General features: G+C 44.6%; 1 protein-coding gene and 1 long non-coding RNA gene across 3 annotated transcripts; one reads left to right on the forward strand and one right to left on the reverse strand.

Annotated features, from left to right (window-relative positions):
• Positions 1-413: 413 nt before the first annotated feature.
• On the forward strand, positions 414-23,702 carry LOC123614838 (uncharacterized). The gene is made up of 2 exons (XR_006722302.2): positions 414-2,166; positions 22,875-23,702. It is a non-coding gene; the product is annotated as an uncharacterized LOC123614838 (long non-coding RNA).
• On the reverse strand, positions 23,197-26,880 carry HMGN2 (high mobility group nucleosomal binding domain 2). 2 transcript variants are annotated; one of them, XM_074377088.1, is made up of 6 exons: positions 26,641-26,875; positions 25,601-25,645; positions 25,382-25,411; positions 24,984-25,034; positions 24,452-24,547; positions 23,197-24,051 (listed from the first exon to the last, which is right to left on the reverse strand). In XM_074377088.1, the coding sequence occupies exons 1-6, from the start codon at positions 26,653-26,655 to the stop codon at positions 24,016-24,018; spliced, it is 273 nt and encodes a 90-aa protein (XP_074233189.1). In that variant the 5' UTR covers positions 26,656-26,875; the 3' UTR covers positions 23,197-24,015. The 2 variants fall into 2 exon arrangements, with proteins under 2 accessions (XP_074233189.1, XP_074233190.1); XM_074377089.1 differs by lacking the exon at positions 25,382-25,411 and having other exon boundaries at positions 26,641-26,880.
• Positions 26,881-26,957: the final 77 nt, after the last annotated feature.

Consider the following 26,957-nt stretch of genomic DNA (forward strand, 5'->3'; position numbering starts at 1 on the left):
CACTAGAGTTGTTTCTCCAAACCTCAGGTTGCTGTTCCATGAATGACTTAGCATGGTATCTGGCATATAGTATGCATTCCATAAGGTGTAGCTTACAAGATAAAGGAGTTATCTGTAGTTGGTAGGAATATGGTGAACTTCATTTTGTCTTTGTCTGTATCTTTTGCCTTTATCAATGTTTCATTAAAAAAAAATTTACAGTAAGTACATATTTGTAATTTAAAATAAAAACAACACCAAGATCACTATAAACATGGGCATGAAACTAAATGTTTATGAGTAGAGGACCAAATGAATTATAGGGTACTCATACTCTGATATATTATGAACTCTTTAAAAATGAGGTATCTCCATAAATAAGACAAGAAAAAATGTCCACAGTATATGGCAAGCTGCAAAATAGTAATGTGCAGTGTGACCCCCATATATATATGTATATATATATATACACACACATATATTTAATATATGTTAAGTATGTTATAAACACGAAAGTAAGAAAAGAAAAAAGAAAAAACAGCTATCTGAGCAGTGAAGATGAGGGTTTTTCAGTTTTCAAATCTGTATTTTCATAAGGTTTAATTTTTTCTAAGACGTATTAATTACTTTCACATAAAAGAAAAAAACTTAAGGGGCGGAGAACAGGCTGGAAGGGTTTCCCCTCGTTTCCCAGGCCCACAACAGAACAGAGCACCAGAAAGCTAAAGAATCCAAGACTCTGTGCACCTCAGTTCTACCGCTGAGCCGGCTGAGCTCCTGCCAGCTTCTAGGTTGGGCAGGAAGGGTTAAGAGCGCATCCCGTCTTCAGCCCTGCGAAGTTCTCTTTTAGAGACAGCAACCGAAAGGAGCCAGTTGAAATTGCTCCCTCTTTTCTCCCCATGGGGACCCCTCTAATACCTCTGCTAAGGAGAGTAAGTTTGCTGGAGTCAAGAGGGCTAGGGGGCGAGAAAGCCCTGGGGCCTGGAGATCTTTCCAGATGTATGTGGCATGTGGCCCCCCAAGACTTCCCCACTCCCCCAATCTTATTGAAACTGAAGATAAGGGCGGGCTCTGGAGGGACATCAGGGCCTGGTCGGGTTCTTGGATGGGGCCTGATCTGCAGGGTGAGGAGGGAGCTGCTTAGCCCCCAAACACTTTCCGGAAAAGCTTGAGCAGTTCCTGGAATGTAGGGGAAATGAGTGCCCTATCAGCCGTCTCTATAAAAACCAAATGAGGGCCCCTATCAGCCTTCTCTATAAAAACCATTGCCTACAGATCTAGGCCCCAGATTGAGTCCCAGGATTTCCGGGCTAGTTCCAAGAACCCAGCACGGAAAGTGGGCGGGGTTCCTGCCTCCTCTCTCCACTGAGGCCCTTCTCGCTTTCGGGCCCCAAATCCCGGCCCAACACCAGGGCCGGCCCATTCAGCTCCCAGGTCTAGTCGGCCCTGAGCTCTCTCAAACCACCGCCGGTGCCCGCCCCGCCCCCAGCCTTGCACCTCCCCCCGCCCCATTTCCGCATAGTTCTCGCTCCCGGCACCCCACGCGCGCCTCGTGTGTCTCCATGGCCCAAGGGAACCCTTGGCCGGAGGCCCCGCCCCTCCGAGCCCCCGCGCCTGAAGCCCCGCCTCGGCACGTGCCCGCGCGCGCCGGGTTCGCCTCTCGCAGCCTGCAAAAGGAACCCTCTGCAGGTCAGCCCCTGGCCGTGCAGTCAATCCCTGGGACCAGCGTTCTGAGGGTTGGGAAGCGGCTTCGCGGCGTTCAGGGAAGCTCTGAGAAGATGCAGGCCCGGAAGCGGAAGCAGCGGGCGGAGAAGGCCAGAGGTCCAGGCAGTGAGGGCTGAAGAGCTGGAGCCCACGCCCACCTCCTTCCCTCCGGGCTGGCGCACTTGGAAGTGTGACCAGACGCTCGGTCTGCATCTGGCGAGCTTGGATCCTGAGTCTGAGCGAGGTCTGGCCTGGCACCCTTCAGGTGTGCTGCACGGGACTGAGGACGAGGCAACGTGGCCCCCAGGAGCGGTTATCGAGGTAGAGGGCAAGTCAAGTGAGCTGGGAGTGCCTGGACCAGGATCGGGAATCCAGGGTCCAGCCGGAGGTATTGAGGCGAGGCTAGGCCCAACAGCCCTCGGCTAGAAGGCCGTGACCTGTCCTGGCAAGGATAAGGAGCAGGGAGCCCAAGAGGGCCAATCGGTAAGGCTCTGCCTCCCCAGCGCTTCCCAGGTAGGGCGCGGAGCTCGGCTCTATGCTGCCACCGTGTGGCGGCAGGGAGCAGCGCCTGCCTGGCACCAGGAGACTTCTCAGGGCTGGGGCGGGGGACCATGCCTTGGCTACCACGGGAGCGGAGTGCCGCCCTCGGGGAGACCTGCTTTTGAGACCCTGCTCCTCTCGAACTGAGTTTCAGGAATGGTGTTGAGGTTGCCAGTGGCCTTCTTCTAGCCGCTGTGACTCCTGCTCAGAACCGCGTGTAACTTAGTGTGGACTTCCAGCATCCGCCAGCATCCTGCTCACCGAGTAACTAATAGTGAGATGTGGATGACAGTGATCCCTCCCAAAGGCAGTAAGGCCTCCAGCAACCAACCCGCTATTGCTAAGCGTCTACTTTCACATAGTGAAAGGAATACAAAAATGAATAATTAAAATAGTAAGAAAACCCCTCTCATATTCGTGGCTCCCTATTCTCATGAAAATAACGGATAACATTTAAGGAGGGCTTGCTGTATGCTAGATACATTTGTATACATGATATTAAATTCTCACTACAGTCCTCTAAGGATAGGCAATATTATTCCTATCCAACAGGTGAGGAAATTTAGGTTCAGAGACGTTAAGTAACTTGCCCAATGTCATGCAGCTAGCTAAGGATCGAATTTCTAAGCCTTGGCCTTTTTTTTTTTTAACTAGATTTTATTTTTTTTAAAAGCAGTTTTAAGTTCACAGCAAAACTGAGCAAAGATGCAGAGAGTTTCTCTGCCTCCTGCCCCAACACAGCCTCTCCCCTGTCAACATCTCACCAGAGTAGTGCATTTGTTACAATTCATGAACCTGCATTGACACATCATTATCACCCAAAGCCTGAACTTTACATTTGCTAAGGCTTGGCTTTTAACCACTATGTCAATCTCCTACCCTGATTGAAAGCCACTTTCCTGAGGAGGGGAATCAACTGGGACATTTTAAGGATGTGTAGAATTTCCAAAGCAGGGGGTGGGGAGGGTGTTTCAGGCAGGAGAGTTCTATAAAGACACAGAGGGGTTTTCAGTGTACTTGGCAAGTTAGACTTGAGGCCCCAAATTTTAGTCAGTCAGTTGAGTATCAACCTCATGAAGTTTGTCCTGAGCAATAATAGCCATGAAATCAGGAGTTTAGTATGCAAGGTTTATTTTTTGAGTACCGAGATAAATATATAAATCTTTGAAAAATATTTGGTCATATCCCACAAAAATTATCCCTAGAGCCCCCAGTGGTGGTCATGCCCCATTCTGGAAGACACTACCATAGGGAATTACTGGAGGTACCCTGTGGAGGTAGGATGAGGCCACTGTTGAGCAAGGATCATCTAGGCCCCAAGTAAGTGGCTTGCTGCTGCTCATAAATCTCTGAGCCACAGACCTACCAGCACATTTGATCTTATCTTTACTGGCTGGTAACATTTTGGTGGCTCCCTGTTCTCTTCTGGATAAAGAGTAAATGCCTTTGTATAGACTACAAGGTCCTTTGGGATCCTGGGATAGGCCCCATCAGGGTGATAAAGAGAGGGAGACAGGAGATAGGGACGATCTCCTGGAGGAAGTGACATTTGAGCTGAAATCCAGCTGATTTATTGAAGAGAGAGGTGATGGTGAATAGCTTCTTAGATAGAAGGAACAGTATGTGCAAAATTCCTGAGGCAATAAGGAACAAAGTGCATGTGAACACCTGGAAGAGGCACATGAGGAAGAGTCAGGGAGAGGGGTTTGCAGGGGGCCAGACCCTGCCTGTAGTTCCTGGACACATCACAAACACTGTGATCTTAATGCTGTGCCTTATGAGGAGCCACTTAGAGTTTCAAGTAGGGTGTCTTCTATTCAGTTACGGGAATAGTAGAGTGCTGGGGATTTTATAGAACAGGACTCTGTGCCTGCCATCAGGAAGCTTATATTCTTTCTTTTTCTTTTTTTTTTAGTTGAAGTATAGTTGATTTACAATGTTGTGTTACAGGAGAGTGATTCAGTTACATATTTTCTTTTTCATTATAGGTTATTACAAGCTATTGAATATAGTTCCTTGTGCTATACAGTAGGATCTTGTTTATTATATTCTTTTTAAAACAAAAGTTATGCATACACGTAGTTTAAAGAAATAACAAGTATTACAAGGTTTTCTATGAAAACAGAAGGCAGTCCACTACCCTTTTCCCCCATTTCCACTTTTCCAGAGGCGTCTGTTTTCAACTCTTTTAGCTATGTTTTAGGTTTATCTCCAGTATTTCTAACTAACCTGCTTGTTTTGCCAGTTCTTGATCTTTCTGTTTTAAACACTATCTTTCGATTTTCTACTATGGAAGATAAAGTTTTAATTCTCTTCCCCATCACCTGCCCCACCATACACCTGCCCAGACTGCCATCATAATTTTGGTTAGTTCAGTAGTCATTGTTCACGTTACTGTATATGAGCTATGGTTACTTTTCCTTTCCTGTACCACCTTTTTGTTTTCCCTGTAGTTAATAATTGTCCTGTTTTGTCACTTGCTTAGTTTGTGTGTGTTCCAGTCTCCACCAATTACCTAAATCTCTTCTCAAGATGTTCCTACAAATCAGGTGTCTCAGGTTGGTATCTCTGGAAGTGGAGGTGGGGATAGAGATGTTTATTAGGGATCAACACTTATGAAAGGAAGTGGGCAAAGCAGGACTGGACAGAGGGAGAGGAACTGCACCGAGGCCTGGGAAGCCTCTGCCCGACTGGCAGTATTGTCTGTTGGAGTGTCCTGAGCCCCGTTGAAATGGCCAGGCCTTTATGCTCTGCCTGATTCAGACACTAGTGTGGGCTCCCCATCCTCCCCTCCCTTTCCCCGCCAAAGATCTGATCTTGCGCAGGGCAGCTCTCTGCATTGGAGACTGACCCCGAAGGAGCTCACAGTCGGTGTGGTCTACTATCCAGATTCCCCACAGCCGGGCGGCAAGCCTTTCCTTGAAGGGGGCTCTGGGAGGCACATCTCCATAACTACCACATTATATGTTCTGTCAATTCCCTCTTCCTGAAGAAACTTCTCTTGGAGTCTTCCTTCTGCTCCAGTCCAGAGTGTTTGCCCTTTATACCTGGCGAACAGCTATCATTCTGAGCCGGGAAAGGCCCAGATTTTATAGGATTTAAAGTTTATACAATCTGGGGGCCCTTTAAAAAATCCAAAATTAGGTATAATTTATTTGGATCGATAAATCAATATATTCTTGGAGCTTGAGATCCCTTGGAGACTCAGGACCTTTTCTTCTGAGCTCTCATTGGGCAGTCTAGCACAAATGCTTTGTCATTGGCTTCTCCCACCAGCCCAGAGAACCCTCTGCAAATCCCAGCACTCCCAGCGGCCCCCAGAAGTGCCAGAACCTAAAGCTTAGGCTTCTAGGTAACCCTGCCTGATCCTGGGATCGTCTTCACAAGCATCCCTCACCTCCTGCCTGTGTTGGATTTTTCTCAGTCTGCTTCTTTCTTTACTCCCTCCTTTTGGTGGAGCACTGACTCCAACAGTTTCTCGGGAAAGAGGGTGTGGGAGGTGACATTTTTGAGACCTTGCAAATCTGTAAATATCTTCATTCTGCCTTCACCCTTAATAATTTGGCTCAGTACAGAATATATGAAAACTTTTAGAATGGTGCCTGGCACATCGTAAGCGCTATAGGAGTTTTGCTGTCATTATTATAAAAAACTCTCATTGGAGATTATTTTCTTTTAGTGCTGCTATTGAGAAATCCAAAGGCATCCTGGTTCCTGGGACTTCTATGGAGTCTCTTTTCTTCTTTGGAAGCTGCAGGGTCTTCTCTTTCCCCCCCAGGTTCTGACATTTCACGATGGTGCCTTTGGAACAGGTCTGTTCCCACGCATGGCACCGAGCCCTTGGAGACACCTTTCAACATAGGACAGTATGTCCTTCTGTTCTGGGAATTTTCTTTGATTTTTAATTCATGACTCCTCTGTTTTTTCTGCTTTCTCTTTCTGTAATTTCTATTATTCAGATGTTGAGTGTCCTGGACCAGTACTCTAATTTTCTTTGTTTTCTTTTTCTCTCCGCTCTTCTATCTCTTTTCATTTTACTTTCTGGAAGATTTCCTCAAATTTGTCTTCCAACTCTTCCATTGAATTTTTAATTTGCTAGGGCTTTATGTTCTTGATGTTTGTTTCTTTTTAAAATAACAGCCCGTTCTTGCATCTTGGATGCAATATCTTGATGTAACAGTAGATCCTTCTTCTTGGCCTCATCAGACTAGCTTTGAGAAAGCTTTTTTTAAATGAAGTATAGTTGATTTACAGTGTTGTGTTGGTTCCTGGTGTACAGCAAAGTGATTCAGTTACGCATATATATTCTTTCTCGTATTCTTCTCCATTATGGTTTGTTATAGAATGTTGAATATAGTTCCCTGTCCTCTACAGTAGGACATTGTTGTTTATCTATTTTATTTTATTTTTTTTAATTTTTATTTATTTATTTATTTATTTTTGGCATAGTCGGCAGGTACGAATTGTTTATCTATTTTATATACAGTAGTTTGTACCTGCTAATCTGAAACTCCTAATTTATCCCTCCCCCACTCCCTTTCCCCTTTGATAACCATGTTTGTTATGTCTGTGAGTCTGCTTCTGCTTTGTAAATAAGCTTGTTTGTGTCATATTTTAGATTCCACGTATAAGTGATATTTTACAATATTTGTCTCTCTCTGCCTGACTTACTTCACTTAGTATGATAATCTCTAGTTCCATCCATGTTGATGCAAATGCATTATTTCATTCTTTTTTATGGCTGAGTAGTATTCCATCATGTATATGTATATACCACGTCTTCTTTATCCATTCATCTGTTGATGGACATTTAGGTTGCTTCCATGTTTTGGCTGTTGTAAATAGTGCTGCTGTAAATATTAGTGTGCATGTATCTTTTTGAATTAGAGTTTTCTCTGGATATATGCCCAGGAGTGGGATTGCTGGATCATATGGTAAGTATATTTTGAGTTTTTTAAAGAACCTCTGTACTGTTTTCCATAGTGGCTGCACCAATTTACATTCCCAACAATAATGTAGGAGCTTTCTCTTTTCTCCTCACCCTCTCCAGCATTTGTTATTTGTAGACTTTTAATTTATTAATTTATTTATTAAATGGAGGTACTGGGGGTTGAACCCAGGACCTTGTGTGTGGTAGCACATGCTCTACCACTGAGCTGTACCCTCCCCGCTGTAGACTTTAAGGATGGCCATTCCAACCAGTGTGAGGTGATCCCTCATTGTAGTTTTGATTTGCATTTTGAGAAGACTTTTTCTGACCCCCTTGCCCAGAGAGCAGAGCCATGGCTGCCAGCTTTCTGGGAGGCAAGCTGGGAAACAGGCTGGGGGGACTCTCAGCCTTTACAGTGTTACTTCATCTCCTGATTTGGGAGAGACCTCTGCCCTCCACTGTGCCTGTGATTTCCCACTCCAGTGATCCTTTTCAATTCTCTCTAGAGAGTAAACCTCCAGTTTACTGCCAGGATTGGGGAAGAGACCTAGGGACCTAACAATTCTGGTCCCAAAACAGCTTCTAACCTCTTCTCCTAATTTCATCACTCCTCCCCCCCGCTCCCCCCCCCCCGATTTAGCCTTTTGGGGAAGTCTGATCTAAACTGGGTTGGTTCCCCTTCCCCATATCCAGCTTAGGTGACAGTTTTCTTGAATTTGCTGTATAGTTACCACCCAGCCACCTGTTTTCCAGCTTCCAAATGCTGTGCTCTTTCTCCTCGTCTTAGTGGGTTTGTGCGTTAAACAAAACCTCTTTACTGTAGTTTTAGTGGAGTTTGGGGAGGGAGTGAAATTAGGTGCGTATGTTCAATTTCACATAATTTTCAGAGCTTCCATTTTCACCTAAACCAGTAAACAGATTAATAATTACAGATTGTGAGAGCTACAGAGGAAACAAATGTAGGATCAAGACAAGAACTATGGCCGGACGACTCAGACTACAGAAATGCAGAGTCGTATCTTTAAAATATGTACCTTGCTTTGGTATAGGAACGTGCATGGAGTTGGAGGCAGTGAGGAAGCCAGTGGAGATCAAGATGAATGCTGGGTTGGATTGGAAAGGTGATGGCTGAAGAGCTGGAAGGAGCCATTTAGGATATAGATACATTGTAACCTCCAAGAGGGCAGACACCATGTCCATTCTGTTGCCTGCCATGTATATATGCCCAGCTGTCTGGCTACCAGAGACACTAGATAAATGTTTGTGAATGGACATGGCAGGTGAGGAGGAGGGAAGAGATGAGAGTGACCTTGAGGTTTCTCCCTCTAGTGTAGACCTGGGAGGTCAACTAAGGGCTGTGGAGTGTGTGGCCAGAGGGAGCCACAGAAGACCTGGGAGAAGGGGAATGACCAGCAGCTGAGAGCCTGCACACAAGACCTGCATCACATGCCCCCTCACCCTCCGTCACACTCCATTCTGGCCGCTCCAGTGGTTCCCTCTGCCTGACCCATCCTCCTGTAGTCTTGGCCCCTCACCTGGCCCCTCCACACTCCCATACTGGCCTCAGGAGGCTACAGTCTGATTATTAAACCATGTGCTTTTTTTCTGCAGAACTCTTACATCAGTTTGCAATTGTGTGGCCATTGGTAGGATTCTGGGTTTGATGTCAGATTCCCTCATAGAGTGGGAACATCATGAGGGATGGAACCTGTCTGTTTATTTGCCAGCACCTGGGACTGGGCCTGGCATACAGAAAGGGGGTGTGATACAATTTTTAAAAAATATTTATTTATTTTCATTAAGATATAATCAACATATAAAACTGTATTTGTTTTACTGGATTCCATATTTGTATATTGTGAAATGATTACCACAATAAGTTTAGTTAGCATCCATCACCACACATAGTTACAAAATTTTTTTCCCTGTGATGAGAACTTTTACCATCTATTCTCTTGGCAACGTTCAAATATACAGTACTGAACTGTTACCTGTAGTCATTTGTTGAACCAGTAATTGTTGAAGGAACCAAATGAAAGGAGGTGTCACTTTGCAGAGATGGTGGCATGGAGAAGAGGTTGAAGGATAAACCATGGAGGAGGTATGACAGCGACTTGGGAGGGAGAGGGCACAGCTGGAGCACAGGCGAGTGGCAGAAGTCCTGAGAGGAAGTGACAGGTCTCAGTCCCTGCTGGGCTTGAGTTGAGTGAAACCAGCCCTGAGCCTTGACCTGCCTCTGAGCTCTGCAGACTCAGGTGCATATGAGTGTCTAACTCCAGGCCTGATGAGATAAGCTAAGAACTATGCTATGGGCATAACCCCTAGTGAGAGCATCAGGGAAGGCTTCCTGGAGGAGGATGCCCTGGAAATGGACTTTGAAAGCTGAGAGGACATGGCCAGGAGGAGGGGAGTGATTCAAAGGCCTCTAAGGTTTTAGATACATTGATCAGTGTTCAGGATTTTGGAGGGTGGACAAGGACCTGTGAGGGGGCCCAGGGTGAGAGGCAGAGTATGGCATGGGTCTCAGGCTCACTCCTCTTTTGGAAGGGCCCTCACCCACTCCTGCCGCCCCACCACTGCACACCCCAGCCTGGGTTCCCGGCCACTGAGACCAGGCTGTCCTGGCCCCATTCCTCAATTTCCCGCCTCGGTGGAGCCTCTTCCCAACCAAGGCTGCCCTCCTCTTCCACTCAGGAACCTCATTCCCTCCCTTTAGCTCCCCCAGGGAGTCTTCTAGGATTTTCTGTGCTGGGTACTTCTACAGATCTCTCTCTCACCCTCCTTGTGTTTGGTAGTGTACCCTACATTTTAAAGAGGAGAAAACTGAGGCTCACAAAGCGCCCACAGTCATGATGGGGGCGTTAAAGCTGGGTCTGCTAACACAACCCCATTCTCCTCACTGCACCCCAGAGGCCAAGCATGCAGGCAGGAGCTTGGGGGATCAAGGCTGCTTCTCCTAGCCAAAGCTCTCTTCTGGGTGCCCTGGTGGGGGTCATATTGTATTAACAGGAGAGGTACAATAGAGCACAGTGGTTAGAATCATAGACCTAAGAGCCAGAGTGTTTGGGTTCAAGTCATCTCTGCTGCCTACTATACCTCAATTTTCACTTCTGCAAAATGGGATAATACTACTTACCTTATAGGGTTATTGTGGGTATTAAATAAGGCAAATAGAAAACAATGACTGTTACTATTATCTCCTTTTCTATTCTTTTTCTTAATGAGGTTTTGCTTTTTTTTTTAATGTTCTATTTATTATTTAATTATTTTTTATTTTGGTGGGGGGAGGTAACTAGGTTTATTTGTTTTTAGGGGAGGTGAATGGGGATTGAACCCAGGACCTCATGCATGCTAAGCAAGTGCTCTACCACTTGAGCTATATCTTCCCCCTATTATTTCCTTTTCTGAAGGCCCTCTGCTCAGTCAGGGTCTGCTGTTTCTCTGACTCTGGTCACTGGCGGGAGGGAGGTTCCTCTCTGCTCTAGCCTGAGGATTGAAGACAGGATTTCTTCACTACTAGTAATTTCCTACTGTCTCCATTTTATAGATGAGGAAGTCAGGCTTCAGAAAGGAGAGGTCATTTGCCCAAGGTCACACAGAGACAGAGTCAGGAGTAGAACTTGAGCCTACTAGACCCTGAACCTGGCATCTTCCCCCTGCACCAGCTGCCTCCCAGCATGTTAACCCCTCTGTGGGCAGGACAGGAATGTTTCCTTCACTAGAGAAATCCAGAATGCTCTTTGTCCAGGTCAAAGGCGTGCACAAACCCCTTATATCCAGGAATGAGGCTCAACCCCTCTCCCTCATCTCTTGTGCTAGGCTGGAGCCCAGCCCACAATTGCAGTTTGGGAGCTAGTGACAGACCCACCCCCACCCCAATTCCAGTGGACCTTGAGGATGTTGGCAGGTGGGGAGTTGGCACAGAGGGCAGACACAGGCTGGTAAGGAAAGTGAACCATGGGCTCTGCAACCAGGTGGCCCTGGGTTTGAACTCAGCTTCTCCACCAGTTTACTGGGTGACTTTGGCTACATCACTTCACCTCCTTGTGCTCCATGTTATTCAGTTGTAAAGTAGGTGGAATAAAACCTCTTCTTAGGGCTCTTGCGAGGTTGCCGCCTCAAGGTTGGTGCCAGTAGGCACCCAGGACATATTGAGTGACCGACAGACTGACCATATACATGTGGAAGGTTTGTTAGCACAGGGCCTGGCTCAGGAATGGCGGCTTCGGAGGATTGGTTCCTTGGTACTTGGCCTTACCCTGTGCTGCCCCTTAAATGCAACCTCCTCTCTGCAGTCCTTCTGTCCTTTCCTGCATGGGTCCTCAGGATGCTAGGCGCTGCTGCTGCCCTCCTCATCTCCCACTTATAGTACCCCCAGTGCCTTCCAGCCAAGCCCATCCCTCAGCTTCTCAACATGTCCCTCATTATCCCATCTCTGGCCCTGCTTATGACCTCAGACCTGAATCTCATCTCTTTTCAACATCTTATATTTGCCCTCAACCACAGTTACTTGTTGTCAGAACATTTACTGAGTCCAGTACAGCATCCCACAGTAGAGGCCTGGTTGGATAAATTATAATACATTAATACTGTACAATGATGGATATCCATGGTTGCACAGCAGCCACAAACTTAACCTCTGTGGACTCAGAATGCTTGAATTCAAATCCCAGCTCGACCACTCATTAGCTCTGTGACTTTGGGGAAATTACTTTTCTGTGCCTCAGTTTTCTCATCTATAAAGTGGGGTAACAATAGTATCTACCTGGTATAGTTACTGTAAAAAATTAGCAACCTGGAATGGGAGCTCTATAAAGGCAAGAATTTTGGTCACTCATTCATTGCTGTATCCCCAGTGCCTAGCCTAGGGCCGGACACAAAGAAGCTACTCATTAAATATTTGTTGAACAAATCTGTGGAATAATGAGATAATTTACATAAAGCAGTGCTGTCCAACAAATATAATGCAAGCCACATATGTAATTTTAAGATTTTTAACAGCCATATTAAAAAGGCAGAATTTATTTTAATCATATACATTTTAATATATCCAAAATATAATTATAACATGAAATCAATATCAAAATTGTTTGAGATATTTTCTATTCTTCTACTAAGCCTTGGGAATGTGGTGTTTTACACCTATAGCACATTTCAGCTATAATATCTCTAGCAATGTAATAAAGCGTATTTCTACTAAAAAAAAGTCGTATTATCAGATAAATATTTTTATTTAAAAATGTAATTAAAATAAAATAAAGTTTAAAACTTAGTTCTTCAGTAGCTACCAGCCACATTTCAAGGGCTGAGTAGCTACATGTGGTTAGTGGCTACCAGGTTGGGATAGCACAGATATGAAGTGCCCAGCACAAGCTAAGTTCTTAATGAAATTTAGCCATTTTTACTGGTGATGTGAAAGATGTGTGTGCTTGACTTGAAGTTGAGTGAAACCAGCCAGTTGCTGGGCACTGGGCACATGATTTCACTTGTGCAAGCAAAGAAAAACCCCACCCCTGAACTATTTATATATGTTAACTAGGTAACCAGATGTAAGCAGAAGCCTTTTTACCAGAGCTCCAATCCCAATCCACAAAAGCAGCAAGGAAAAATGAAATGTACAACCACAGATGCCGGCCGAGGAGGGGGGCCCCGGACAATGGAAGGCCTTTGTGTTGGCTCCATGAGGAGCTGGGGAGCTGAACTGCTTGGATAAAGGAGGGAGAATTTGAATTTCCCAAGTCAGGGATGGATGGGCGAGTGGGAGGATGGAGGAAGGGCCAGGGGGCACCCCTTATCGGCAGGGGTGGCTGAAAGGACTTTCAACCTATCAGAAATGCTGCTTAAAATTGCTGCATAGGGTGCAACGTGAACCCTTCAAGGAAACCCCAAACCCTCCGTGAAGTCTACTCGGCTGACCAATGTCCTGTGTGCATGTCAGGATAGAATCCAGAAAGAGGCTGAGACCCTCATCTGGGTCAGAGGAAAGACGGCAAGGGTAGAACCAAGGGCCAGAGACTGAAGAGATACTTGGGCCCACCTCTGTCCCCCCTCGCCCATCTTGGGGCTCAAAGAAATCTGGAGGTGACATTTGCCTTCCCATGGTTTGTGCAGGTGGTGGTTTGAGCCAATCTCAGTACCTCTGCTACATCGCAGAGGTAAAGGGGACCTCAGAAGACACGGGGACTCCTCTGTAAATGCCCAGAAAAAAGCCTGGAGGGGTCCACACCAACATAGCGGTGGCTGCCTCTGGGAGGACAGAGATGTTCACAGTTGCTCTCTTATCTATAACCCTTAAATTGTTTCAAAGAACATTCTCATAGTGAGCAGGCAGTACATTTATGTGTGGAAGGCAAAGAAAACACTCCCCCTGCACCTCCCTCATTCAAGGAATACAGGGCAGTGTGGAAATTTAGAACGTATGAGCAGGCAAGTAATAAACAAGTCATTATGTGACCAGCAGTGCCCACTCTGTCCTCAACTGCTGCTAAAACTCTCTGGGGAAGCATCAGCCTCTGGCTGGTCCCCTGCAGTGCAGGCCCTGATGGGGACCCCATTTTGGCCTAGCCCCAGAGCCAAAGGCCAAAGTAGCCAAAGTTTCCATTTAGGGCCTGGGGGCTATAAGGGGTGTTGGCCCACATGCCAGGAGTGGAAATGGGGCTCTTGCTTTGGCACAGGGCCTACTGCGGGCCCAGGGATGTCTGGGCTGAGTAGGGCTGTGCTAGGAGCCCACCCATGGTACCGTGGACACTGCCTTCTCTGGCAGAGGTCAGGAGTTTGGACAACTTTGTAACCATGAGCAAGTTACCTGACCATTCTGAGCTTCAGGGTTTTTTTGTAAAACATTGTGAGGGTTAAGTGAGATGACATAAGTGATCTCAGTAAGAATAAAAACATTCCAGGAACTAGTCTTTGCTCAGTGAAACCTCTAGCCCTGGTGAACGAGGTGAGAGCGGATGAAGTTTTTTCCTCTTAAACATAGAGTGGGAGATGGGGTCCCAAGGGCCAGTTTTGTCTAGTAGGAGCAGAAAGAGACAGTTACTGGGGCTCCTCTGCGGCGGTGGCACCAGAAGGGAAGCTGGACACTTCCAGAGGTTCAGTGGTTAGAAATTGGTGGATGGTGGGCCGGGAGTTGGCAGCTTTAAAGACTGGGGCATATCATGGGGACCAGACTAGTGTGGAGGCAGGTTTCTAGTCCTCACTCTGCCATCGGTGTGGCCCAGCAAGTGCTACTGGGACTCACAATAGTATGGAGTTTTTTAATGCAGCCATCAGGCTCAGACCACCCAAGCTCAAGTCAAGTTTAGTTACCTGCCAACTATGTGATTTGGGGCAAGTCACTTAACTCTCTTGTGCCTCATTCTCCCATCTGTGAAATGGGAATAATGATGTTACTGGCTGTGAGAACTAAGTAATTCACGTAAAGCATTTGGAAGAGTAGAAGACTTATAATGAAGGCTCAGTAAGGATGCAGAGTTGTTACTATTTCCTATCTGCATCATTAAGAGTGGCAGATGATCCCCGAGGTTATTCCTGGTTTTAAAAGTCATCTTTCAAGTGTTTGACCTAGACTTCTTAGAAGGCAATTTAAGACCCATCCCTCCTGTTCAGTTCTTACCTGTGACCCTGAAGAATGACAAAGCTTTTGAACAACTGAAAAAAAAAATTATCCTCTACCCACTGCATTTTTGTGGGAAAGTGAACATTTCTGCTGTGGTCAGTAAATAGTGCTCCAACCTTCCAGTCTACAGCTCAGTCCATGCTGATAGTTCACATTCACATTTTCAAGCCCAACTCATTCATGAATTCACACAAATTCAATGTTATCTGAGCCAGTTTGCCAAACAGTCATGGTTTGGGAGCCAGGAGCCAGATGGGCTTGTGCTGGACTCCTGGCTACACCACCACAGCATGCATGACCTTGTAAGACCTCAACCTCTCCAAGACTCAGTTCCTTCACCTGTAAAATGGAGAATTACTTCCCACTTCTCATCAGCATTGAGGATAAAATGAAACAATCTACAGAATCAGGACTGTTTTCAACTGCAACTAACAGATTACCTGACAAAAATAGAGGCCTTTCACTATCTCACATGAATATCTGGAGTCTGATAGCTCTAAAACGAGCTCAGTAGCTCGGTGCTGCCCCAGGCTTTCTGCTCTGTCATCCCCTGTGTATTGGCTACATAGGACTTATGGTCACAAAGGAGTTGCTGCAGCTCCAAGATTCACATCCTCATACCTCTCCCAAGGGGACAGCAACAAGTTTTTCTCCTCTACAAACTTTCTTCCTCAAGAAAATCTTCAAACTGTAGTAGGCACAAGAATCACCTCAACAGCTTTTAAAAACACAGTCCTGGGCCCCCTGACCAGCAATTCTGACCCTGGGTCTGGGGTGGGACTCCAGAATGGCACTGCTCACAAGTTTACAGGTGTGCTGAGGTATCGCCCCAGAGAGTTAATGGTGGCTTGCCTTGTTCCTTAAGGAAAGGATTAAAGTACTGACACTTTACTTGGGGTATGTAAGACCAGCGTGATGAGGGTGAGGGAGAAGGGAAGACACAGTGCACGAGGTGGGATGAATTATGCACTGGCTATTGCTGCCCAGCAAGCTGCAGAGACACAGTAGGCCATTGAGCGTGAGTCTTCACTTGGCCCAGAAGACTTTTCTAGAAGGGCTAAAAGGAGGAACCTTGGAGAGGGAGGAGGCAGTTATCAGCACAGTTCCCTACCCTTCCACCTATTTCCTTTTTCAATGGCTGCCTCTGGGAAGCTTATGTCTCTACAGTTCTGGACAAGATCAACCAGCCGCTTGGCTGCCTTTTAGGAAGCCACAGCTCATGGCCAGGAGTGGCTTTTTATCGAAGTCTGAAAGTGGAGAAGCAACTTGGTGCAGGTGGGGTCCAAATGAGAGTGCTGAAGAGGCAGCTGAGGAATTGAGGGATCTCATAGTTCCTGTCCACTGCAGGTATAGCAATGTAAACTGGCTGGGTCCAAAACAGATTTTTCAAAATTGAGCCAATAGGATTTATCGATGGATTGATCATCCATGGACTACTGGACTGGGAGAGAGAAATTAAGGTCTTGGTGATGATTGTGCCATTTACTTAGATGGGGAAATCTTGAAGGAAAGTGACTTTGTTAGGAAAATTAGTAAAACTTTGGCACTGTTAGATTGGTGAAGTCTATTAAGTGGTCCATGTCTGGATCTGAGGGGAGAGGTTCTGTATAGAGACAAGAATTTGAGTCATTGTTACGTAGATGGTATTTATAGCCAGAATACTGGTTGCGGACACCTAAGAAAAGAAATTGGTTAAGAGGACAAAGAAGATGAGGCAGAATCTTTTCTGACTCTAGTAAGATGTACACCACTGTGGCTTGTCCTTACTGGAGTGGGTTAACGAGAGAATGAGAGGAGAGGAAGTGGTGATGGAGAGTACAAACAACTTCGCTGAGTAACTTTGCTGTAAAGGGGAGCAGAGAAATGGGGTGGTGGCTCACAAGGGCCACGGGGGGATGCTTTTGAGGCTTAGTGTGTTTGTATGTGAGAATGGTCCAGCAGAGAGAAAGGAGACATCAGCATGGGTTTAGTTTTAGAGGAGCTGAGAGGGATGGCTGTGGATGACAAGTTAAAGGCCTAGACTCAGAGAGCAGTTCCCCTATAAGAGAGGATGCAGAGGGGTACACACTATGGTGGGGGCGGGAAGATGAGGGAGCTCCTCTCTGACTGCATCTTCCATGACTATGAAGTTTGAGGGGAAGTCATCAATGAGAAGACCAGGGTGTTGAGGATGGGAGATGAAGTGAAGGTGTGAAGTAGGTTATCTGAGAGGAAAGGTGAACGTTGTAGGGAAGTGTAGGAGAGGGAGGTTGGTAGTGTTCAGGGCCCATTTGAAATGCAGTCAAACTATGAAGGGAGTCTGGTTAGAATAGTGGTGGTGTCTTCAGCTGTTTGTGTGCAGGTGCAGCTAAGTGCTGGTTAAGAGTGATGGAGGAGGGAGAAGGTTGCTGAGTGTGGTTTTAGTGCTGGACAGTGGAACCTAAGTTGGGTAAGAAGGGAAATGGAGACATAAGAAAGGAAGGGACTGGTAGGGAAAAGGTGAAGAGGGTCAGTGAATTGGGAGTTTCAGTAAGGTTGGGAGAGACTAAGGTTATCATGTAAAGGCATTACTATAAAGTTAACCATTCTAAATACCAAAAACAAGTGAAAAAAAAAAAAAGAACTAAAAGAAAAATACATACATATGGTCTGTACACTCAAGTCTTGGAATACATGTAAACATAACAAAATAGTATGATGAATCAAGGCCAAATATTTCTCATTAAAATTTGTTTTTTTGGGGGAAGGTAATTGGGTTTATTTAGTTTTTTATTTAAGTGCTGCTGGCAGTCGAACCCATGATCTCATGCATGCTAAGCATACACTCTACCAGTGAATTATGCCCCTCCCCCCAAATATTTCTCAACACATCTCCAGATTATATTAAATGAGTAAGTGAGGTAGAGAAATGTACAGTATGCTATCTTCATATAAGAAAAGGGGAATATAACATTATTTATGTTAAAAAAAATTTTTTTAAAAGAAAAGATTCAATCAAACCAAAGGGTCACTCAATGGGGAAGGAGGGAATAAGGTGGAGGATGATATAGGAACAGAAACTAGACTTCTCTGAATATATCTTGTTCTGTAGGTTAGACTTGGAATTATGTAAATATTTTACATAAATAAAATTAAACTAAAACAAATTCTTAAAAAATGGAAAAATAAAACAGGTTAATGTTAATGTGTATCCAGTTAGGAGCAAGCCATAAAGAGAGGAACTATACTAAGTAAATTTAAAACAGAGTAAACTGATTAGCCATGCCAGTGGGAAATAGTTCCAAGAACAAAAAGAACTGCAGACAAAACCTCAAACTGCCTTTTGTTATTCTGATACTGTTGTGTAATACGGGATAAAACAACTGAGTAACTGTGATATTCTAATTTTATAATTTAGGGTACAAAAGAGAACTGAGATTCTCAGTGCTGTGTCTTAGCTCTGCGCATCAAAAAGGCCTAGAAACAATGACCAAAACAACAGCAATGGGCATTCTAGAGCCTAGATTTACCACTCACCACTAAAAGGAATGAGGGATTTTATTCCCCCCTCCACTCCTAGAAATAGCTGACTCCGGAACAGGAAATGTACAAGACAAATCCAGAAAACTCTATCATACGAGATATAGCAAGGAAGTTACCAAATAACTACTATCAAAAGGGTTGTGTCAAAAGGACTAAGGAGCCAACTTGGAGAGGACAAAAATGACAATTTGAGCATCACTGAGTTTAACAACTGCAATGAAATGAAATACAAGTATGTTTTAGTAATCATGTTACTAAAAATATAAAAAACAACCCACCTGTCACTTTTGGAGGATGCGAGTAAACCAACTCATTATTTAAAAACTGGCAAAAGATCTGGACATTTATCCTCTTTTTCCAAAATGAACTGTAATTCTGGGTAACCAAAGAACCAATAAATTAAAGTTTCTCTCTAGAGCGGTACGTCAGGTATTATGAGGAGGAGGAATGGTAAAATGAGAATATTACCATTTTGCAACCTTGGATCTAGGCACTGAACTTCAACGGCTGCAACATATAAAAGGAGACAATCAGACATGATGTCTCCTGATAAACACATATAACATCATCTATGAGGTTTTCTTGCCACTAAATCTGAATCCAATCACACCTCTAGGTCTACTAATTAACATGAAATACAAAGGATAGAGAAACTTACTAAATGACATCATAGAACTATAATAGCAAAATCCAAACTGGGAAAGATACGGAGAGGAACCTATAGGCTCAAAGAAATTCCAAGAAATATGCCAACCAATTATAATATGAGACCCTGTTTGGATTTTCAAATAAATAAATTACTTTAAAAAAAAAAGACATTTAGGCAATTAGAAATTTAAGAACTTGAATATTTCATATTAAGGAATTAATGTTTTTGGTTATGCTAATGGTATGATTGTGTATTTTTAAAGGTACATATCCTTTAAGGATATATACTGAAATATTTATGAATGCAATGATGTCAGGTTATGGTAAGAGGAATAAAGAGACAGTAGTATAAGACTGGCACGAGTTGATAATTACTGAAGCTATGTAAAAGGTACATGGGGTTTTACATTATTCTACTTTTGAACATATTTGAAATTTCTCATGACAAAAAAAATTTTTTTCCCAAAGTCAAGTAACCATGATTTAGGCACTCACTGGAAACGTGTGATGATGGAGAGGGAAGGAGGTATCTGTGGTAACTTTCAGGATTCTTGCTTGAGGGATGGGTGAGTGGTGGTGCTGGGACCAGCAGGGGAGGTGGGTTTATGAAGAACAAGATGAGTTCCATTTTGGTCATGCTGAATTTGGGGTGCCTGTGGTACATCTACGTGGGACTGCACAGGAGTTGGTGGGAATAGTTAAAAGATGTGGATGGGAGATGAAAATGTGAGTCACTGGATGACATCATAGGAGAAACTGTAGAGAAAGGGGTCTCAACAGGGCCTCAGTGTTCACAAAGCAAAGGCTTAGACAAATGGTGTCTTAGAAAAATGGAAGGCCCAGAGAGAGGTCAAGAGGTTTAAAAGGAGGGAATGCCTGGATGTACACCTCACACGATATACAAAAATTAACTCAAAATGGTTCAAAGACCTAAATTTAATAGCTAAAATTATTTAAAACTCTTAGAAAACACAGGTGTAAATCTTAAGACCTTGGACTAGGTAATGGATTTAGATATGACACCAAAGCACGAGCAATCAAAAATGAAATAAACTGGACTTCATCAAAATAAAAAACCACTGGGCAAAGGACGCTATCAAATAAGTGAAGAAAACCCACAGGATGGGAGAGAATAAAGAATCTAGTATCCTGAATATATAAAGAACCCCTATGCCTCAACAATAAAGATAAATAACCCGATTAAAAATGGAAAATGATCCACAAAAAAAGATACACAAATGGTCAGAAGCACATAAAAAGATGCTCAACATCCTAGTTACCAGGGAAATACAGATCAATACCACAATGAAATACCATTTCATACCCACCAAGATGCCTATAATAAAACAGGAAAATGTGCTGACAAGGACATGGGGAAATTGGATCCCTCATACGTTGCTGGTGGGAATGTAAAATGGCACGGCTGCTGTAGAAGTCACTCAGTTCCTCAAAAAGTTCAACATTAAGAGATACCTTATGACCCGGCAATTCCACTCCTAGATATGTGCCCAAAAGAACTGAACATATGCCTACACAAAAACTTGCACACAACACTCACAGCAGTATTCTTAGTAGCCAGAAAGTAGAAACAATCTATAAACATCCAACTCATCAATGCATAAAATATGGTATAGCCATACAATGGGTATTTGGCAATAAAAGGAATGAAATACATGCTACAATGTAGATGAGCCCTGAAAGCAGCTAATTATAATACCATGTATTGTATGGTTCATTTAGATGGAATGTCTACAATAGGCCCATCTACAGAGCATTGCCTAGGCCTGGGGGAATGAGGGATGACTAATAGGTATGGGGGTTCTCTTTGGAGTGATGAAAACATTCTGGAATTAGATAGTGGTGATTATCGCACAACTTTGTCAATGTAAGAAAACCCACTCAACTGTATGCTTTAAGACAGTGAGTTTTATGGTGTGTGACTTATTTCTCAACTTAAATAAAGGTTGGGGGGGACTTGTGCTCAGCAGTCAAAAGCTCAGTCAAGGGGAGGGTATAGCTCAAGTAGTAGAGTGCATGCTTAGCGTGCAAGAGGTCCTGGGTTCAATCCCCAGTATCTCCTCTAAAAATAAATAAACCTAATTATCTCCCTCCCCACCTAAAAAATGAAAAAATTAAAAAAAATAGTTAAAAAAAAAAAAAGCTGTAGTCAAGCAAGGCGAGTCCTAGAGACACCACAGGAACTGAGTGTAGCAGGAAAGATTGTCTATTCAACAGCCCTTTCCTTCTTCTGTCATAATCTATCCCTCCTCCTAATTAATTCCAATAATTCTGGTTGAATCCTAAACAGATTTTGTGGTTCCATCCCTCTTGCCATGATTGGGCAGGCGATGTACTTCTGCCCAAACACAAGCTGAGGGGCTTCTGGGAAATAATTCATTATTCTTAAGGAGAAAAAGTGAATTAACAGCTCTTCCGTCTCTGAACATTAATGTCAAGTTGAGGTCTGGAGAAGCTGACTTGGAGGATGAGGTAGGGGTGGACATTCTGAGGGCAGCAGAGCAGCAAAGTTGGAAAAAACCATCTGGGTCCTTAGAACCACTCCCAGGACTCTTCTTAGGGAGATAAAACCTCTGCTGTTTAAGCCATTTTATTTCTTTTACTTAAAGCACCCAAATGCAGGTTATTGGCAGCTCATCCCAAATAGACTTGGAGACAGGGCTAAAGGGAAGGGAATCTGTTTTTATATTATCTTATTTTATGAAATTATTCTGTGATTATTTTTAGTCCAGGTCAGGACTGCCACTGATCATGCTATTATGGCTATCTTAAATGTTCATACCAGGTTTTCATGTCTGGCTTCTTGATTTTGGTCCTGAGTGTAGACCAAGCACTCTAATGGTCCACAGCCAGTCGAATCAGTATTTTCCAGGAAGGAGAAAAAAGTCTAAGCTCACCCTACTCATCCTAATTTCTAGGTAACAGGAAAAGATGATTACTACTGAGTATAACCTCAGCTAGTCACTACACAGGACTGATCCAAAGATTAAATGAGATCATGTGGAAAAACTCCTACCATGTCCATGGCTCAACACATCTCAACAATCTGAACTCTTATTTTGACAAGGTAGCCCCAACTGTGGCTTTCTCAAATTCTGCAACTTCTGGGCAAATATCAAACTGCCACATCCCTACTCCTAACAGCTGTAATGGGCTCCACTCTGGAAGATGACACCATCCCTGAATAAAAACTAACAACCTATAGCCTAGAAATATTTCAGCAATAACAAGAGGTAAATGCCTGGATATTGCCTAACTGGGCAAATTTTACTTTACCCAAAAGGTGCCCCCTAAAAGAAGTCAACGTCAGAAATTATTTTTCACTAAAGTTGGGGGTTTGAACTGGGACCTTGCTACTCATGAGATGTACACATAACCGCTTTTCTTTAGCTGTGCACATACCCTGGATAGGTTTCTTCATCTGAGCTGTTTCCTCATCTGTAAAAAGGGTGTTAACGCTTACATTACACAATTGTCTCAAAACTGAAGATTGGAGATAATCTATAGAAAACTTATCAAGGAAGAGCTTAACTGATATAAAAGCTCCACCTATTTGATTAAAGAGATAAACAAAGCAAGGTTTTTTTTTCAGTCTCCAACTTACTTTACTCCCCTCAAACAACAGAGCTGAAAGCAAATCCAAATTGCAAGCATCAACTTATTACAAGTTCTATTTCCTAACAGATAACTTCTTGCTTCCTAGAGGAAAGAGGTTTTCTGCAGGGTCTCTAAACTAAAGCAATCAGAAAAGTCCCCATTAACACTTTTGTTTCTGGTACCAGAGCAGGTGACCGGCAAGGACAAGAATTTAACTAATTTGCAGGAGAGCAGGGTGCCATCTGCCTTATAGATCTTATGGCCAATTGTGTAGACAAAGAAGCACTTTCTCCTCATACAAGAACTAGAGCCTTATCTATTAATTTACTAATATTACAGAGGTCTTCAATGTGAATGAAATGGAGAGGCCCTTTTACTGACAGCTACCAGGCCAAATCCTCGGATCAACCAAAAATCTGCATTTAAAAATACGCTTCATGGAGTGCTGCAAAACACAGAAACCACTCTCTCTGCTCCCAGCATCTCACCATCTGTTCACTCCTGGGATCTTTCCTAACTTCACATAGCACTGTGTTCTACAGACGGACTATAAAGATTGACTGAACATGGAATCTCTACACCTCACACCAAAAAGCATCCTGTCCCAAGAGACTTGGAGAAACCAGGCTCCCCCACTCCTGGGAAAAGATTAGAAGCAGCATTCCAAGCCAAACTGTATCCAGCTTTATTAAAGATACTTTTCATAAACAATCATGGTATTTCAGGCAGGACATGGGCAGACAATCGTTAACAGTATACAACAACTTTCAAACTCCCTTTTTCAATGGACTACCAAAATCAGAAAGCCACTATAAAACCCAATGAAGTCTTCATGTGATGCTCTGAACAGGGAAAGTTTAGAGTGAGGGTTGACATTTCACATTTAGCATGTTGTTTAACAACTTTTCACAAGCCGACCCTGACTTTCAGGAAATGGAAATGAAAATGGCAGAATTATCAATCTGAAGATCCACAATCTAAAAAAGGAACTGCTGCTCTTTTGAGGGATGCCATCTCAATGGTGACACTGTAAGTCCAGATTGCTCGACATTACTGATAACCAATTTTTGGGGTCCGGTCCCAACAGGTCTCTGGGTTTAAGGGAGTCAAGTCTATGCTGAAGGAGAGGGAGAAGAGGACATAAAAGCTAATTTTAGTTTTTCCACACCATAAGGCGTGTGTGCCAAGATGGCTAATGTGTGTCAACATCAAGGAATCCCTCCTTCCTGGGAACCAAGAGGCAGTCTCTCAATACTAGACAGGAGAGGTGTTTTTCCCCCAGCAATCCAGCTTTGGAGACATTGTATTAGCAACATGTGCCCTTCTCCAAAAAACAACAATGAAGTGTTCTGTGTGCTAACAACATAGCTTAAAAAAAAAAAGTAAAACAAAATTCTGCATTTTTATAAAACTTGATAAAAAATAGTATTTCAAACTGTACAGTCACCGGAAGTACACAGTTATCAAAAATGCACACACTTCACTTGGCATCTCCAGCACCTTCAGCTTTCTGTGCCTAAAAGAAAAATAGACAGATTAATACAAGATGTAACTATCTTCATTCATATTTCATTTATACAATTATCTTGCCCCCAAGCCAAAGTTCAGGTTTTAGGTACTTTGACACTGAGACTCAGTACTTCTCTTGAAAATAACTTTGTAGGTCACTTCCCCATCTGGACCTTACTATAAAACTGGAGAAGGGGGCACAGCAACATTACAAGATCTGAGGTTATTCCCAGCTTGAAAACTATGGTGTAGCACGAGTGTGACACCTAAAGACAGGACGAAGATCTCACGCAACAGCTCTCTTTATTGGATGGCAGACTCTTTCAAGAATCCAGATTTAAACTCAGAAAAAAAGAGAAGCAAACTCTGGACTAAAACGCACAATGAAAAAGTAAAATAAGTTATACCTGGTCTGTTTTGGCATCTCCATTTTCTGCAGGATTATTCCCATCCTTGCCAGCATCAGCTTTCCCCTTTTTCCCTTTGGGTACCTTCTCTCCCTTCTAAAAAGGGTGGAGGGGGAAAAAAGATCTGTTTATTGTTTCAAATCACCAGGATACAGTCTGCCAAGCTCTGTACAAGATAGGATTATCTATCATAGATAAGACACTGATAAACTACACATCCTCCCCCAATGATAAAAAAAAAAAAACAAAAAAAAAACAAAACAAAACTCATCAAAACTAGGCCAAATTATCTATAATTTGCTGTGGTCTTCAACATACAAAAATTTTTATCTGAGCATAAATGATAAAAGAACAAGACAGCTTAAATGCTGGAGTGTTTAAAACGCAAGTGCAGAGTTTTCTATAAATTGATGACCAAGTTCTTGGTTAAGGTCCAGTCCTAACTTTTGTCATATATCTCAACTTTGTGCCAACAGATGCGCTCAGGCTTTTATGTAACTCCTAGACACACGTGTTTCACTGTCCTGCTCACCTTTGCAGGGGCCTTTTTAGGCTTGGGCTCTGGCTTTGGAGGAGCAGGTTTCTTTTATTTGGGGGAAAGAAAGGAAAAAGTACATTAGTACAATGGACCAAAGAAGACAATCCACAATACCACAGGCTCATAAGTTTCTCCTACTTTGTAAAGTCTGTGGCAGGCTTTCCATTAAAACTTCCTATCTTCGGAAGCCCACTCAAGTAACATTCAAGTGTCCCCCTTTGGATACAGTCATCACAATTTCAGAACCAGCAAATTCTAAATGGGCAAGAATCCAAAGCAAAGTCATTCAATACCAACCACTGAACATAATTCATGGGAAATAAAGGGAATCGTTTTTCAATGCTTCTCAGTTTCAGAGATAAATATGAAAATTTAAAAGCAGATATACTTACAGCAGATAACCTTGCCGATCTTCTCTGTGGCTATTAAAAAAAAAAAATAAATTACAAATAGGACAGTTGAGCCACTTAAAAAAAGTTTTGGTGCCAATTTGTTCTAGACAATATGAACTGAAGAGAACTTACTTAGGGAAAATTCAGGACTAAGGATATGGTTAACTATCACTAAAGGAGCCCAAGGCTTTGTGAGACTCCAAAAGTGAGAAGACTTACTTCGTCCTTCACCTTGGCTTTATCTCCTTTAGCATCCCCTTCAGCCTATAAAAAACAGACAAAAACTAAGAGTTGCAACTTCTGAAGCAATTCTTAATGATTCACTAAGCGTAACAAACTCCTAAGGGAAAAATATCGAAGGGAATCTTGTACACAACTTTTCAAGGACACACAGATCGTCGGCATGTAGCATTCCCGGCTCCTATGCAAAACCCCAAAGTGCTGAGAAGCTCTAGGAGTGCTCTTTTGTGTCAGCGTCAAGCCCAATCTGGCCCAAAGCGCGTAGGGACCGCTAGTGTTGGAGCTCCAACCGCCCCGGGAAGCGCGCGCAAAGCTGGAGCGAGGCGCGCAGAGAAGTGCAGCCCGCGCCGCCGCGCCAGGCAGAAGCAACAGCTGCAGAAGGAGCAAACAAACCCCTCCGGAGGCGGGGCCTGAGCACCGTTCCCATGGCAGCCGTCGAGGGAGGGAGACGGGAGGAGTACGCAGCCGGGGAACTCGTGGGCGGCAGCAGCGCGCACCGGCGCGAGTCTGGCGCGCGGGGGCCGTGGGTGGTGCTCGGGTGGAGGTGGGGCCACACCGCGAAGCCCCGCCCCCAGGGGCGGGCCCCCGCCCCCTCACGGCGGCGGTTTTTTGGCGGCAGCGCGATCCCCCGCCCGCCAACCCCAAACACCGCCTTCCCGCCCTTACGGGTTTGAATTGCCCGCCCGCGGGGAGGGGAGGGGACCTGGCGACGGGGGGGAGGGGGCGCGGGGCGGGCACATCGAGCCCAAGGGGAGCGCGATAAACAGCCGCCAACATGGCTCCTCCCGCCGCGGCCGCCGCTCCTCCAATATGGCCTCTGGCGCCCGCGGGCAGCCAAGCTGCGGAGGGTTAGCCCCGGGCCACCTGACACCGCCTCGAGCTACCGCGCCGGGCGGCTGAGTCTACTCCAGCTCGGCGCCAATTCTTGCGTCCCAAAGCCGGGGAAGCGGCGGCAGTAGCATTGGTGGTGGCGGCGGCAGCGGCGGCGGCCCAGCGCCTGGGGCTCTCGCGCCACGTACCTTTCTCTTGGGCATGGTGGCGACTGCGGTGGGACGTAGACACTGGACGCGGGGCTGCAGTGGCGCGCGGGCTTTGGTCGGTCCAGGGGTCGCTCTCGCCTCTTCTTCACACTGCTCGGGCTCCGGGGGGTTTATAAAGTTTTTATAGCGCTGGGAGCCCCGGACCGGTTAGAACCGGATTTCACCTCCCGCCGCCGCTCATTGGCCCAGCTGGGGTCACGTGGGCGGGGTTTAAACTCACCTCCTCTGGAGGGAGTGAGGAGGGGGGCATGGGGGGAGGGCACGCGAGAAGGCAGCGCGCCTAGGGGGTGGGGGCG

This window comes from Camelus bactrianus, chromosome 13 (assembly GCF_048773025.1).
Source record: "Camelus bactrianus isolate YW-2024 breed Bactrian camel chromosome 13, ASM4877302v1, whole genome shotgun sequence".
NCBI lineage: Eukaryota > Metazoa > Chordata > Mammalia > Artiodactyla > Camelidae > Camelus > Camelus bactrianus.